The 17,410-nt window shown below is 48.3% G+C and overlaps 1 protein-coding gene across 1 annotated transcript in view; it reads left to right on the forward strand.

Moving 5' to 3' along the window:
• Positions 1 to 14,800: 14,800 nt before the first annotated feature.
• The window catches only part of RCAN1 (regulator of calcineurin 1), a 95,109-nt gene continuing 92,499 nt past the window's right edge, over positions 14,801 to 17,410 (forward strand). Inside the window, exon 1 of the mRNA XM_080821064.1 lies at positions 14,801 to 15,217. Coding sequence (XP_080677190.1) covers positions 14,975 to 15,217 — 243 coding nt within the window. The 5' untranslated portion in view covers positions 14,801 to 14,974. The remainder of the gene's footprint in view (positions 15,218 to 17,410) is intronic.

Below are 17,410 nucleotides of genomic sequence, written 5' to 3' on the forward strand. Positions count from 1 at the left end.
ACCACGAGGTGGCAGTGTTGCCATGGCTTGCTCTCCTTACCCGGCCATTTGCGAAGACTGTCCCCAACAGTGGGGTGACTTCATGCTCTCCATTTTATTGACACGTCTTCACCAGTGTCACCCTGGACAGGTACAATTTGCGGCTAGTTTGTTCTGGCAAGCTGACTTCACGTTTTTTGCTTTCCATCAGGTGTTTTGTGGCCATATTATTAGACAGTTTTTTAAATTAATAGATTCTGTTCTAGAGTAGTTTGGGGATTATAGGAAAAATTGAGCCAAACTGCAGGGGCTTCTCATCTATCACTTCACTCCACACACAGCACACCCTTTCCCCTGTTGCTGACGTCTTGCACTGGGGAGGTACATCTCTGTTATTGAGGAGGCAATACTGATCCATTATTATTAACTGAAGTCCATAGGCTACCTTGGGTTTCATTCCTGGTGTTGTATGTCCTATAGGTTTGGACAAATGCATAATGGTACGTATCTATCGTTGTAATGTCATGCAGAGTATTTTCACTGCCCTAAAATTCCCCTGTAACACCTATTCATCCCTCCCTGATGCCCCCGCCCAAGCCCTGGGAACCACAAATCCATTTACTGTCTCCGTGATTTTGCCTTTTCCAGAACGTCATGTAGTTGGAATCATACGGTATGTGGCCTTTTCAGACTGGCTTCCTTCTCTTAGCAATGCGCATCTTAGATTCCCCCCCTCTCTTTTTGTGGCTGGGAACCTCTTTTTAGCCCTGAATAACGTTCCATTAGCTGAATGTACCACCGTTTATCCGTTCACCTGCTCAAGGGCATTTTGTTGGCTTCTAATTTTTGGTAATTTGAGTAAAAATGCTATAAACACTCGTGTGCAGGTGTTCATGTGGACATAAGTTTTCAACTCACATGATAGTAAGGAGCACAATTAGTGGATTGTATGGTAAGGCTATGTTTTATTAGGTGATTTTTATCAAGAGGGTTGGCTGACAGTAAGGAATGGTTGAACATTTTCATCTGAACACCATCTCCAACACTGGGGCCCTTGCTGTTTTCTAGCCATAATCATGGTCCTTCCTGAAATAGACATGAAGTGTCACAGGAGTCCAGGGAGATCCCAGTGGGTAAAAGGAACCCAACCCCCCCCCCCAACATACACGCCCTCCCACACCTGCGCACTTGACTGATGGGGAAATGGATCTGCCTTTAACACAGTAAGTAGAGTTCTACATTCTGAGTAAAAATAGCCTGTGATCTTCTTCTGACCAACACTGATTTCAAATACTCAGGTGAAGTGGGGTCAGTAGAAGAAAATACTTTTTTAAAATAAAATAAGGTGGTGACAGTGATTCCACATTGTAGAGAAATGGCCTTGGTCTCACAAGTGAGTCAGAAACTCCCAGATGGGCCCTGAAGAGTATTTGGGGGTGAGAGACAGGAGGCCCCCTTGGCACGCCTGCAGCGGGGCTCAGCCTGTCCCCCCTCCACTCGACTTAGTAAAAGTAAGAAACCCACACACCAAGTGCAGAGTTTGAGGGAGCTGCGAAGCTCCAGGGAGCCATGTAGCTGAGAGAAGAGAGAGCAGCCCCAGGACCAGGACTAGCAGACGACGACGGTGGACACAGGGAGTGCTTGAAGCCTCCGTATCGGGTGCAGCTACCCCAGTCCACGCACGGAGGCATGTACACATGTGCACACGCACCTGACACACACCCGTGCGTGTGTGCATACATACCTGCTCATACACACACGTGAGCCTATGCACACATTCCCCACACAAATACAGAGATGCCATGCACGTGTGCGTGCACAGACATGCAGGCACGCACAGACATGCATAAATATGCACATTACACGTAGAGACACACGACTATACATGCTCACAAATGCTCATGCCTATCTATGCACATGCTCATACCCACATACAAATGCACACACATGTGCTCAGGCACAGATACATGCAGCACACAGAACACAGCAAAAATCCACATCCCTCTACCAATAAATGGAACACACTGAGGGAAGCTAAGTCTATACTCGTCAATATTGGCATCCCAAGGGAAGCCTTTCCCTCTGGCATTTGGAGGTTCTTAGGCTGCTAGCTGGCTTGAGGCTACGGCACCAACCACCGGTTACCTTGACCAGAGCCGCTGTCCTTTCTTGCAGAGAGCTGCCCCACGGCATCCCCGCTAGATGAGAGGCCCAGGAAAATGTCTCATTCGACAGCAGAGGAAATGCATGCTGGCCACCTGGTCCTTCTTTCTTTGGGAAGTCGGGCTCACCAGACGTAGAGAACAAGCAAGATAAACCATCACTGGAAAACTGCTTTGGAGGCTACAGAGGAAACTCAGCAGACCAACACGTGTTTTTAATTGAACTAAAACTCTAGAGGGAGGTCAGGTAATAAAGCAATAATTTAAGTGCAAGGAAGGTATGCAAAGAGAAGACAGAACAAGGAAGCTCTGAAAGATTAAACACAGACTAGCTCAACTCATCTACAGTGCCAGGAGGCAGATCAGGGGGAACATAGGGGCGCCGTGGAAAGGAAGCTTGGAGAAACTCAGCAGGGATGGGTATGTTCCCTCTCTTGACTGTGGTTGGTGATGGTTTCATGTGTGTCAAACTTACCAGCTGTACAGCTTAAATCTGTTTAGTTTAGAGCACGCCAGTTATACCTCAATAAAGTGGTTTTATTTTATTAAGATTATGTATTTTAGAGAGAGAGTGTGTGTGCAGGGAGGGAGCAGAAGGGGAGCGTGGGTAGGGGGAGACTCTCCAGCAGGCTCCCCTCTGAGCACAGAGTCCGACGTGGGTCTGCATCCCAGGACCCGGAGATCACGACCTGAGCCGAAACCAAGAGCCACACGCGTAACAAATGGAGCCACCCATGCGCCCCAATAAAGTGGTTTTGAAAATATACTTGCCCCCGGATGAACGCTGAGTAATGTATGGAACTGTCCAATCGCTACTGAAACTGATACAATGCCGTGTGTTCATTACACTTCAGTTAAAACCAAAAATGCAGACCGACCCCTCCCCCGTCACATCTGTGTAGTCACCCATAAGGCAGGAGGACAGGTGAATGGGTGGCGTGAAATACACACAGCCCCCCTTTACCGTGGAACAGCTGATTCTATAAGCTAAACAGTGTGCTCCGAACCAAGCCAGACCAGGGCTGCCCTGCCGGCTTCCTCACAGAATGGCTTTCGTGTATTCAACGAGGCTTCGGGTCACATCCCCCAGCTTGCCTCGATGGAAACTCCGAGAAGCGGTCTGATAAAATTTGCCCTCTGCCCGTCGTCCGGGGGATATTGTCAATCACCCACTCATCCGCGCAGCAGCTGGTTATCCCGTGCTTGGGGCTGGGATCCATAGACCCTGCCAGGCTGGTGCTGTGTGGACTGAATGTTGACTACCTGTGTGCCATGCGTCATGCCTCGGACAAGGAGAACCCCCACCGTCCCTGCTCTCAGGTGGCGCAATGCAGAAGCAGGGCAATGACATGTTAGAAGGCAGCACCGTCCTTATATTTGATAAAGGTGTTGAAGAGAGCAACTGTATAGAGGGGACTGGGTAGGGAAGGGACACATCTCATTCGAGGGGACGGTGGAAAAGGGAGGAAATTTGATGACCCTTATTTGGATGCTGGTCCTTGGAAGTTCCTGGTGATTAACTCAGCTGTGAATGGAGGAAGGCTCCCGAGTCCTTGGCTCTGCTACACAGCGTAGGGGACCCAGCTGTGGTCCTGAGCTAAGAGACTGCAGATAGAGATGGAGATAAAGACAAAGGGGTAACTTCAGCCCATGTTATTCCCTAGGAAGCGTGGGCAGGATATAGTGATGGTCACCTGGAGTAGGGAACAGGGGAGAGGGATGTAAGGTAAAGGGAGCAGTTTACAGAGCTCCTGGGTTCTTCCCGGTGATCGGGCAGATCACAGAGTACAAATTAAAACAGAACAGAGAGGGACGAGCAGGTTTGATGGGAAACATGAAGACTTTCATTTTGGCCTTTTGATCTAAAGTGTTCTTTGGAAATTAGCCTGTATTTCAGAGGCCAGTGATGAGCTGGGAAGGTGGAAGGGGCAGAGCCCGACAGCCAGAAATCACAGTCTTAGGTCAGAGTGAGACAGTCCAGGTGGAAGAAGTGTCCCTGATGGAGTTTTGTGCATTCTGCTCATTTGCCCTACTAGGTCAAGGCCACTTACTGGGATGAATGAAAAATACTAGGACTTTTGTTTCTATTGGTTTCTAACTTTAAAAGAGAAGAAAACGAAGAGAAAGAAAAAGAAAGAAAGAAAGAAGAAAGGAAGGAAGCAGGGGGAAGGGAAAGGAAAGGAAAACGAAAAGAAAAGAGGAAAGGAGGGAGGGAAGGAAGGAAGGAAGGAGGGAGGGAGGGAGGGAGGGAAGGAAGAAGTAAGGGAGGAACATAGGAAGGAAGGAAGGAGGGAGGGAGGGAGGAAGGAGAGAAGGAGGAAGGGAGGTACGCTCTGCTGCTTCGCCCTGGGGGTTCACCCTGGTACCCGTTCTCACTGCAGGAGCCAGACTGGCCGGTGTCATGGGATGCTCTCAGCACCCTGAAGGGACAGCTGGAGCTCCAGGTGGCGTGGGTCGACACAGCTCTTCACACCTTCTTTGCTTTCCAAATTTTGCTGTTACTGCAGGTCCCAAATCCCCATTAAGAGAATTTGCAGATTACGTTATCGAGTTTTTAATCAAATTCATCCTCCTGAAAATGGACAAGTGCCTTACACAGATGTCTGCTGGACGAGGGTGTGAGGAGATTTCCAGGGAAGCAAGCAGGGGTGGGCAGAGAGAAAGGGACCACTGCCCTCCAGCGATGCAGTAGGTCAGGATAAAGGAATAAACTTAACCTGGCCCTTCCGGGTCAAAGCGGCATTTAACAGCAAATGAGAAAATAACCACTTTCCTGCCAGAAACATGTACTACGAGGGGAACGTTCTGAAAACAGGAGTTTGGAAAGCTTTCTCTCATTAGTGTTTTTACTGCCAACAGACGACGTGTGACAACTATCAGAGCTCTCGTATCTCACACTTGAAAACTTGCAAACACCATTTCCTAACCTGCTAGAAAAGCGTCCAAGGGATTCTGCGCATTTTAAAACCCATTTGTGAAACATAAAAAAATGAATAACTTCCAATTAATTTGCAAGAACAACTCACTGACATCCAGGAGCATGGACATTCACTAACTGCATCACATAATAATTGTAATAAATAATAACGGCCCCCGGCATGTTTGGCAGATGGGGTTGAAAAATGACTCTTCTGCTTTAGGAAGCAGAGTACGGAACACCTACCATGTGGCTCATTATGATTTCCCGAAAGGATGACGCACGTTTAATCACATCACTCTCAATAAGACATCATTACTAAGGAACTGAGATGCACAAAAGATTTTTGAGAAAACAGGGTATTTTTGATGGTTGACAAAGACTTTGCCTTTTTGGTCTTCCAAGCTAGAAAAGAGGAGGGTAAATACATAAACATTCAGGACTGCCTGGCCGTCTCAGGCAGTGGAGCATTCGACTATTGATCTTGGGGTTGTGAGTTCAAGCCCCATGGTGGATGTAGAGATTACTTTTAAAAAATAAACATTCAAATTTGTATTTACTTCTCTTTTCCTATACTTTTAATATATCTATTTTTATGTATGTTTTATAATAAGCATCACTGTACTATGAATAGAGTGAAGGAGACATAATTTACAAATAAATATTTTAATTACATATTATGTAGTTGATTAATATGTTATTACATACATTATCTGCATATATTTCCAATTCATAGATGATGAATGAACATATATTAATATACCATATTACATGTATATTAGATACTATTGATTGTAATTATTTTGCAGTATGTTAAATTATACATACTACATTAACTATGCTTACTTACATCTATTGATGCATATGTATGTATTATAATCATGTGCATATATTTACATAATGTGTGCATATATTATACTCATACTACATTTGTAATCCTCCTGCCTTTCCCCAGTGTACTCACTCTCCTGCATTCCTGAAAGACGACTTCACATCTTCTTCTCTTGCCTTAAACTCCCCGTGCCCTGTTCCTCATCCTTACCCTCAGGTGGTGGTACCACTTCTTATTTCACTGAGAAGACCGGAGCAACCACAAGGAACTTTCCCCATCCCTCCCAGCACCTGTGCTGAGCTTGCTACCTGCTCTCTGAGGCAGTAAATGGATCGCAGGGCGCCTGGATGGCTCAGTCGTTAGGCAGCTGCCTTCAGCTCAGGTCATGATCCCAGGTCCTGGGGTCGAGGCCCCCATAGGGCTCCCTTCTCAGTGGGAAACCTGCTTCTTCCTCTTCTGCTCCCCCTGCTTGTCCTCCGTCTCTCTCCATGTCTCTGTCAAATAAATAAGTAAAATCTTTAAAAATAAATAAATAAAATAAATAATAAATGGATTCCATTCTTCCTCAGGACCCGCCTCTCCTCTCCCTTCCAAGGCTCAGAAGCTCCAGAAATCCCCTTGCCCCGCCCAGTTCTCAAGCTTCATCTGCCGAGTTATCTCCATTAGTACGCAAACCTTGTGTCTCTCCTCCCATCTATAATACAAGCCAAGCCCTTCCCTTACTCTGATTTCTTCCCACTCCTCTGTCCACGTCTGTAGCATGGCCTCTTGAACGAGTTGCTGAGGTTCATTGAATTCACTTCTTCCCCCAGTCGGGCATTGATCTCCCACCATTTCTCCAAAATTTCTCTTGCCAGGACCAGCAATGACTTCCAAAGCGTGAAATCCAAAACTCAGTTTCCCAACCTCTTCAAAGCCAACCTTCTGGCAGCATTGGATGGAGAAGACTTTGTCCTTTACGAAGCCCTCTGTCTCTGGTTTCTAGGACACGGCACCAGCCCAGTGGTTCCCTGGCCTCTCAGCCCACCTTCCCAGGCTCCACTGCTGACTAATATCTGAGCTCAAGCCCCTCTTCTCACTCCGAAGGGGCTCTTGATGGCCTCATGCCTTTGCTTTCTCTCTAGAGCTGCATCTCCCGCAGTATGCCCCCAGCCTTTTCCGGGGAAACTCCAGATTCTCTACTCAACTGCCTCCTGGAGAGCTCCATATACAACCCTAAGTGGTCTCTCAAGCCTTCACTACCCCAGAGGGAGCTCCTGTTAACCCTCTCTCCCAACCTGCTCCTCTCCAAGTCTTATCTAGGTAAGAGGTGGCTCCTTCCCTGAGACTACGCGGACCAAAGCCTCAGCTTCAGCCTTGACCCCTCTCTTTAAGTATAGTAGACACAATAATGGTCCCTCCAGCCCAAGATGCCCATGTGCTAAAACCCGGAACCTGTGAGTATGCTGTCTTCCAGGTCCTGCTCCTTGTGTGCTCGTGAGCACGAGGCCATCATTATTTAACCAACTGCTGGCTGTCACAGGCAAATGAGATGTCGTTCCTATGCTACAGGGTAAAATCAAAGACGGAACTCATCACACAGTTAAAAACCATCCCTGAGGAAGGGCGCTGGGAGAGGTCCCAGTGATATCCTGCCCCACTCCCTAAAAAGAACTATCTCCTGTTGGAATGATGACAACAACCTCAGCGTGACCTCAGGACCCACTAGCACAGCACACACAGGAGCCTTCCAAGGACAGGCTGTGAATAGACTGGGTAGGAGGTGGGACTAGTCCTTAAGGTCTCACCCATCTTGCAATCTGAAGAGAAGAGCTCGTCAGCATAGGAGCTCACCGGTCCCTAGAACCTATTGGTTTGAAATCCTCTTGGGAATTTCCCAGGTGTAATCTGAAAGCCTCAGCCATATGCAGAGGGCAGGGAGAGACCAAGGAAAGAGGCGGGCCGCTCAGGGCTGGTGAGCGGCAGGTTTACTAAGCAAGAGAACTTGGGTGTGAGGCTGCCGGAGCAGCTGTAAGATGAAAAGATGGATGGACCCCACAGCTGCCCCAACACCAGACCTTCAAAGTCGGCAAAGAGGTCCTAATAGGGTTCAGTCACGTGTGCCGCACAGGCGTTCTCAACACCGCATCCCCAGCTCCACATCATGCGTCCCAGCCTCTGTGAGCCAGAAAGCCAGTGGAATCCACATTCCAAAAACAAGGAAGGTGGGGAGAGCCTCCAAGTGCCCAGGTCCAGCTTACAGGTCAGTGGGCAGTCATGTCTTCTCAGCGACCCAACAGGTCCAGACCCTGCCCTGGTGTTCATTCCCTAGAAGCTGGCCAGAGGGGAAGATCCATTTACCTGTCTAAGGACCTATTTAGCCAGAGCGACTCCATCTTGGTTAAAAGCCATTTTGTTGTTTGTGCAGTAAAACTTAAACGGACGCTGCCCCCCCCCCCCCCCCCCGCCCCGAGACATTTCCTTAGAAGCAAGTCTGGGAAACCAGTAAAATATGGTCGGCCAGTTCCTAATAACAGAGCCCAGAATACAAGGCCAGGTTGGCCAGTTCCTGATAACAGAGCCCAGAATACAAGGACGAGTCAGGCCAGGTGGAGACATCCAATCGGTCAAGCACACACACTGTCTCCTTAACCACCAAAGAATGTAAACTCTGCCTTTTGGGCGCCAAACTTGAGCGCCAGTTCTGACCAGAGTAATAGGTTAGTTCAAACAGCCACTAAAGGGTAAATTGTAATTCAATTGGCCACCTGCGTGTGGCCTAACATGACTATGCAATGTTACAATCTCATTGGCCACCTACGTCTGGCCACGCTTTTGCTCTGTAAAAGTGGTCCATATACACTATGGAGTATGATGCCTCCATCAGAAAGGACGAATACCCAACTTTTGTAGCAACATGGACGGGACTGGAAGAGATTATGCTGAGTGAAATAAGTCAAGCAGAGGGAGTCAATTATCATATGGTTTCACTTATTTGTGGAGCTTAAGAAATAACACGGAGGACAAGGGGAGATGGAGAGGAGAAGGGAGTTGAGGGAAATTGGAAGGGGAGGTGAACCATGAGAGACTATGGACTCTGAAAAACAACCTGAGGGTTTTGAAGGGGCGGGGGGGGGGGGGTGGGGGGTGGGAGGTCGGAGGAACCAGGTGGTGGGTCTTAGGGAGGGCGCAGATTGCATGGAGCAGTGGGTGTGGTGCAAAAACAATGAATACTGTTATGCTGAAAAAAAAACCAAAAAAGTTAGTCTGTGAGCCTGGAAGGGGTCGCTTTCTTCGGAGGCGGCCCTGGCGGGTCAGTCTGACTTCTAATGCTTGGCATAGAACAAAGCTTTGCGTAACTTTAACTTTATTTCAGTCTCATTCCCCGGGCCAATCAGTCTGACTTCTAATGCTTGTCATAAAATAAAGTTTTGAATAACTTTCACTTTGTCTCAGTCTCGTTTCGTTTAGTAACGGACCTAACACCTGAATTCTCACTGTGAAAGGACTTTAACACAGAAGACAGAAGAGCGTCTCCAAGTGGGAGAGCCAGGACCAGGAGTGTAAGTGTAACCGTCCATCCTGAGCCTCTCCCCTGTAGCAGGCAGAGGTCGGGCACTGCTTCCAGCCCCTCAGCACTTCTGACAGGAAGCTACTTACACCACCCTTCTCCACAAGAGGATCTGGAGAGTGAGAGAGGGCCAGTGACTCCCCCAAGTCCACGGAGATGTAACGGACAGAACCGAAACTTGGACCTCATGTCCCTGGCTTGTGAAGCCACACAGGAGACTGCGTGATTCTATGACAGGATTCCTGGTTTTAGCTCAATAAAAGGAAGTATTTTGAACAATGAGTGCACACTGAAAGTGCATGGCTGCGAACTTCCAGACGTAGATACCTCTTTTCTTACGTACCTGTCCTTGACCTCCCATGGCCTCAAGGTGGCCCAAGTGACAACCCAGCTTCTGGAGAACCACCGAGGCCCAGTTTCTAGGACCTTCCTGAGGCCCGGTTGCATGGCTGCCCGTGGCTACCATAAAGCACCCTACATCTAAATTCTTTCCTGTTTAAACTGGCTCTAGAGGTTTTGCTAACTTGCAACCAGAAGAATCCCAACTCACCCAAAAACCACACAGGTGTCAGCTACCTTGGAAGAGAACTAAGGGTGACAGAGAAGACAGTGAACCTTCTAAACTTGGAAAAGCAAAGGAGCCAAATTCCAATATTTCTCTCAAAACCCAGTTTATAACTCAAGCTTTCTGGTTTAAGAAGCATCAGAATACCATAGAAAACAACAGGGGTTTTAAAGGTGGAAATTAATTTGATTTTTTTTTAAAGATTGTTATTTTATTATTTATTTGAGGAGGGGAGAGAGAGAGAGAGCACATGAGTAGGGGGAGGGAGAAGCAGACTCCCTGCTGAGCAGAGAGCCCAAGTTGGGACTCAATCGCTGATCCCAGGATGCTAGGATCATGGCCTAAGTCTAAGGCAGATATCTAACCCACTGAGCCACCTAGGTACCCCTCAAAGAGAAATTTAAGAATGAAAGTTGATTAGGCTTGATTCTGGGAAAAAGTTCCTTTCCCTAAAAAAGAAAAAAGAAAATCACAATGAAAACCACAAAAAAACAAACTAAAAAACAGCATACATTTTTAACAAAATAGAAATTTGCAAATTGACATATTTGAGGGGTTTACTCATTTGAGCAGCCTTTGGAACAGTTCATCCTTCGTAAGAGCAAACACTCGGAAAGTCAAGCTATTTGCCTCCTATCTTAAATCAACTATTTAAATGCCTATAATTTCTCGAGTGTGCAGAAATGCTGTTGGTTCATTTAATAAGCATTCAGCGAGTGCCTACTGCACACAGCCCCCTTCAATTTCCAGAACAAAATAGAAAGCAATCTAAAGTGTCATCCAATGAAACTTTCCCACCTGGCAAATGAATAGGCTGGCTTATCCGGGCAAAGGCATGTTTGCATAACCGGGCTGCATTAAATATAAGAGACAGATGCTAAGAACAAAAATAACCAAACGTGGCTTTCTGAGCGCCTGGTCTCTTATATTCGGTAATTACAATGGCTGACGTGGAGGAAGGAGTTAGGGGAGGAAAATGAACGGGAAATGGTAGGATATATTAATTAAGATTTGTGTCCCTTCCCTCATTTCGAGAAAGGAATCTCTGAGAGCAGCTCTTCACTCATGTTGGTTCCTTTCCCTTCAGGGTATCTGAACATCTGGACCGGTTCTGCCCCTGCGAGCCGAGGAGAAGGGAAGGCTCTCTACTCGACACCCAGCCAGGAAGCTCTTGGATCCCATCACCGCAGCTGGACAAAGGGGAACAGCTAACAGCTCCCAGAGGACACATCGGGAATTTTGTACCCGTTTGATGGTAGGACAGCTCTTCAAAGATTGCCCCCAAGTTGACTGGATTTCACCCTTAGCAACGCCTGCAGAGTGAAGCAGGATCTTTTGCTTAGTTTCCACCTGTGCTGCTGACAGCACATTGTCTCTGTTTTTTCCCTTCTTGGGAAAGGCCACTGGTGGTTAACGTGAGTGTCAGTGAAAGCGTAAGGGGTCTGCCTTTCTTAAATTTATAAGGCATGACAGAGATGGCGGTTACTATAAAAGTTTATTTTCTAAGTGGAAGGAAGAATTGGACATTTTATGACCAAGGATGCTGCCCGCAGTAGGGCAAGGACCCCAGGCATGCCCCTAGAAGAGGAAGGGGTGATGTTAATCCTAATTATTGAGAGATTCCGTCATTTTGCTCTGTTATTTCGAGAGCTCTCTATCTCTCCAGCATCACGCCCAGCGCTGGTCCTGAGTACCTGAGAGTGAGCCCTTCCTTGGGATCATCACCCTGCCCCCCATCTTGAACCTCAAATACCTCCTTCCTTTGCTCCTAAATTCCTACCTCTCCCATTCCTTTGTTTCGTTTCTTCTCCTTTATTTTTCCTTCTCCTGTCCTTTACCCCCCGCTGTTTTTCTTTGGTTCGTTCCCATTGTTCTGTGTCATAGAGTCCCAAGGGGCAGAAGCAGGGTGGGATGAGAGCAGAGCTGGTGTTCTGCTTTGCCGTTTGCTGCCTCTCTGCTTGTGGGTGGGACATTCAGTCTCTGAGCCTCAGTTCTAAGAACAAGAAGTGATAATACCTGTTTGTGGGGATTATGTGAGCTAGTTCAGATGTACACCTTTAAATTAAATGCTACCCAGATGAAATCGGTATTATTATTGGGATCACACAGACAACTAAAGACGGTGACCCATCTTTACTTTGCTGCCTGGAGAGGGAGAGAAGAGAGACAGTGGGTGGTGGGAGCCCGAAGTCACTTGAAGGAATGTGTGGTGACTGTGTCTGCATCTTAGTAATGACTCTGCATTCCAAAGTCAATGACAGGTAACTGTCTTTACCACTTGCCTGAGGTTGAACTCGTGCCCTTCTCTCTCAGCTCAGCAGCTGGCCAGTTGTGATGGCCCGCTCAGTGTGCGTTTTAGGTTTCTTTTTCCTGGTCCATTTCCCACTCACATGCACGGTCCCCTGGCCCTCTCTGCCTGCGCTGAGCAGCTTAGGGTAAGCTTGGATTGAAAGAGCGTCCTGTCCTAAGGGTGATGACAACATGGACCCACCCAGCAACCGGTGTTGTTTTTCCAAAACTGCTGTCTCATCCCCTTTGTTACCCTTTTCAGAAAGTCTGGCCAAGATTACAGGGTTTTCAACTCTGCAATGTCACCCACTCTGCCACCATTCATCTAACCCCCTGGGGCCTTTAGCACATTCTCTGTTTTGTAAACACTAGCTTTATTGAGATATAATTCACATTCCATAAAAGTTGCTCTTGAGAATACAATTCAGGAGGGGCGCCTGGGTGGCTCAGTGGGTTGGGCCTCCGCCTTCCGCTCAGGTCCTGATCTCAGGGTCCTGGGATCGAGCCCCACATCAGGCTCTCTGCGCAGCACAGAGCCTGCTTCCTTCTTTCTCTCTGCCTGCCTCTCTGCCTACTTGTGATCTCTGTCTGTCAAATAAATAAATAAATCTTTAAAAAGAAAAAAAAGGAAGTACAATTCAGTGACTTTTAGTATATTCATGGAGTTGTGCAAACATCACCACAGTCCAGTTTTGGAACATTTTCTTTACCCACCTTCAAGAAAAAAAAAAAATACCGTTTAGCCCTTACTGTGTCCTCTCTCCTCTCCCAGCCCCTGACGACCACTGAACTATTTTCCGTCTCTGTGGATTTGCCTATCTTGGACATTTCGTATAAATGGGATAATATAGTATGTGGTTCTTTGTGACTGGCTTCTTTCACTTAGCTTAGTGTTTTCAAGGTCCATCATGTGGTTGTGTTTATCAGAACTTCATTCCTTTTTATGGTTGAATAATATTCCATTGTATGGATGGACAGATACCCATTCATCTGCTAATGAACATTTGGTTTATTTCCACTTTGGGGCTGTTTCTATTTATTTATTTTTTATTTTGTTTTGTTTTATTTATTTTTAGAGAGAGGAGAAAGAGCCCCAGCAGGGGGGAAAGGGGGTCAGGGCAGAGGGAGAGAGAGAGAGAGAGAGAATCCTAAGCAGGCTCCACACTCTGGATAGTGGGGCTATTTTTAATAAGGATGCTATAAACCTTTGAATATTGGTTTTGTGTGGACACACGTTTTCTTTCTTTCTTCTTCTTCTTTTTTTTTTTTTTACATACGTTTTCATTTCTCTTGGGTTCATACCTAGAGAGGAATGACTGAGTCCCAGAGTAACTCTATGTCTAACTTTTTGAGGACCTGCCAGATTGTTTTTCCAAAGTGGCTGCACTATTTTATATTCCCACCAGCAATGTAGGATGGTTTCTATATTTCTTGATCTTTGTATTACATTCTAGTTCATGAGTTATCTCTGTATGTATATTACTACTTTAAGCTCCTAGTGGCCACAAACCGCTGTCACAGTGGGAACCACAGTACACGATATGTTCTGAATAAATCACAGCTATTAGTTGGATATGCCTTTTATTATATTCAGTTACAGTTCTTAACTAAATTGAGTAAGCCCACTTGAGGAGAAAATACAGGTCTGATTTCACACCTTCCAAAGAAATCTACACATAAACAGAGTTACCATGTATTGGGCCCTTACTGAACTCCTACCACATATGACCTCATTTCTCAGATAAGGAAACTAAGACTCAAGTTGCTAGTCCAAGTAATTAACAGCGAAGCTGAAATTCAGACCCAAGTTTTCACTGCATCACGTTGTCTTTCACGGTGAAGGAATTCTATTTCGTAGGGAGAAGAGGCTTATTTGAGAACTTGTGCTTTCCCTCTATAAAGCACAAATGGAAGCACCGATGTTTTGCTCCTTTTGTACACAGCACATAGTGGTAACTCAAAATCTTACTTCTGATTATATAAATTTTGAACAATGATATAATGACCAATACGTATATATAAAAGTATATATAAAGTGTATATAAAAGGTATTGTCGTCAAGGTCTGGTTCAATCCCTATTGCGACTATATATGATAATATACGGTAAGCACCTAACCACTTGCCAATGGCCACAGAGCCATAGCCGAAACTGGATCTCCCTTAAATCCCCCAAAGTTGGCCTATGTGCCTCAAAGCGTCACCGCCGGGGAACCAGAGAAGCTCTGCCTCTGCAGCTATCATCCGGGCGCCCAAGACACTGCCTGGTGCCATTCAGCTGACACCAGCTGTCGGAAAAGCGGAACTTGCTGAAGGGGCCTTTGCCCCTAACCAGCATGGCCACCCTCAGGCTTCGGACTGAGGGCGGCAGAATGAGAATCACGTGAGGAGAACTCCGTTCTTGTATTGGCTTTCTCTCCTGGAAGGGCGGGATACAATAGCCCGGCGGGGGCCGGCCTTAAAGGGCCCGCCGCTAAGTCCTCCAGAGCTCCGCCCCCGGGGCTGGGCGGGGCCGGCGTGCGAAGGCCGCGTCCGGGGGAGCCGTGGTGACCGCCGCGGGCTGTGACGGGAGCCGGAGGGGTTTAACCGCGGAGTCGGCGGGCGGGAGAGCGCGAAGAGCGCGCGCTCGAGCCCGGCTCAGCCGACTGGGGCGCACGGGGACGCGCGGGCTCCGGCGCGGGGATGGAGGACGCCGTGGCCGGGCCCCGGCTCCGGGCGGCGGCCGAAGCGGCCGAATCGCGAGCGCAGCCGGGGGTGACGCTGCGGCCCTTCGCGCCGTTCTCGGGGACAGCCGAGGCCGACGAGGGCGGCGGCGACTGGAGCTTCATCGACTGCGAGATGGAGGAGGTGGACCTGCAGGACCTGCCCAGCGCCACCATCGCCTGCCACCTGGACCCGCGCGTGTTCGTGGACGGCCTGTGCCGGGTGAGGGCCGGGCCGGGCGGGCCGTCGGGTGGAGGGCGGACACTTGTTGCCCGGAGGAGGAGGCGCGGGTCGCGGCGCCCAGGGCCCGGCCGGCTCGGGGCAGCCTCTCCAGCCCGGGCCGCTGGCAGGGCCGAGAGGCGACCCTCAGGGTCGCGGCGACGCCCCCGGTCGCCCTGCCACGGTCCGCCTCCGGCCGGGCGGGGGCGGGGGCGCGCTCCCCGAGGGTCCCGAGTCCCCGAGCACCTGCCGGGCCGCGCGCGCACCCTGCACAGGGGCTCTGAGCGCCTCACCTTTGACCGTGGCTGGTCACCGCCTCCTAGGGACGCCCCTGCCCCCGGGTGTCTACCCGGTGAGGATAGTAGGGTGGAGGAAATGAAGTAAGGGTCAGGGATGAATTGGCACCCGGAGTGGTCGAGAGCTCACACTGCCACCCCTGGGGCAAGTCCCGTTGCTCTGCACTTATTCCTTTAGGGAAGGGGCTCCCCCTTATGCATAGGGAGCAGGAAACAGACGTGGAGCGGCGACGTGACTCACCGTTCATAAATAGGACAATGTCTCTGCATTCGCAATCTGCACTATTGGAAGAAAAGCCAATGTTTGGGTGAGAATCTTCGGTTGCTCATTATCCTGTGGCTGGCCAGTTTTGGTCGAATGGTGTTGGGGGGAAGGGACGCATTCTCTAGGCCTTTAGAATAGGAATCTTGCTCCCAGAATGGGTAACATGCCGCCGTCAGGACACTCAGTACGTGCGGAGCTGGTTTTGTTTTTTTGGGGTTTTTTTGTTTTTTTTTTTTTGTTTTTAAATCTACCCAGTTTAGAAACTTAGGAGGCTGAGGGGGCAGGTATGAGTAATCGATGGTGGTGGCGGGGAGGAGGCATTTATTTCAAATCTGCAATTAGTGTGCAGAATAAAATTTGGAAAACGTAGGCATTGCAGAATAAAGCCTGTCTTTGAGAGATATGCCTCATGAGGAGAGCAGCTGTCAAAAAAAGTGATGCTTTCCATGCTTGGCTCTGAGTCTGCCTATACTGGCAATGAACTTGTAGTTGAAGGCTGCTGCCAAGAGGAACACCACTGTGGAACAGAGAATGGCCTGCTTGCGTCCCATTTATTTGTAATTTCTGTGCCCATCAACTTTCAGAAAGGGTTTACAACAGTTGTGGGCTTAGGTGAGCTCTGTGCATGCTTTCTAAAGCAACAATTGTCATAAATGCAGGGTCTCACTCATCTTTTTCTAAAACCTTTTCTCTTCTCAAGGACAAGGTGTAGCCAGCATATCAAGTCTCTTTCCTAGGGGTCTGAGGCGGTCTTTTAATGGAGCAGGTCAGGTCGTGTAAGGTTGTGCTTATTTACTTGGGTGTCTAGCGAGTCCTAGTTTTATGGTCTTCCCAGAAAGTGCAGGGGACATTCCTGAAATTGCTTTGTATGAAATTTTGTCCACTTTACTAACTGTTCATTTTAAGAAATGGTTGAGACTCTGCTTGGGCCTGGCACTGTTCTAGGCTCTGAGGGACAGCAGTGAATGGAATCACAACCCTGCCTCCAGGGCTGGCCTTTCTGTTGCGGGGGGGCAACAGACTGTCAACCAGTATTAAACATGTCAGGAGGTCATCGTGCTATAGGAAAAAGTAAGACAGAGGTGATAGGGGAGGAGGAACTGGAGGTCTGGGAGGGGAGGGAGGTTGTTGTTTTATGTTAGATGATCAGGAAGAGTTTTCTGACAAGGTGATGGTTTGAACAGAGACTGAGGGCTTAGCATTCAGTCCTTTATTTATTCTTTTGCTGTGTACTGAATGCTTCTTACGTCCCAGGCACTGGTTTAGGCCCATGGGGAAGAGCGGTGAACACGGTGAACTTCCTGCTTATGATCAAGTGGCTGAAGGGGAGCGGGTCAGATAACTGAGAAAAATAAGTGAACAAGGTAATTTCGGACTAGTGGAGATAAGTACAGCGGAGAACGTAACGTAGGATAATATGCTAGAGAGTGACCAAGGAGAGGACAGGGGCTGAGTCCTACCAGTCCTAACAGGGACACCGTGGTGGTTTGAATTGGGGATGAATTGGGGCAGGACTGAGGGAAACAGCCAGGGTGGGGACAGGTGTTGGATGGAGGGGAGGAGTCCACACTTACGAAGTCCAAGTCCCAGGAGAGCAGCTGGTGGCCGGGCTGGAGCTGCGGTAGTGAAGGGGTC

Source organism: Martes martes, assembly GCF_963455335.1.
Source record: "Martes martes genome assembly, chromosome: 1".
Taxonomy (NCBI): Eukaryota; Metazoa; Chordata; class Mammalia; order Carnivora; family Mustelidae; genus Martes; species Martes martes.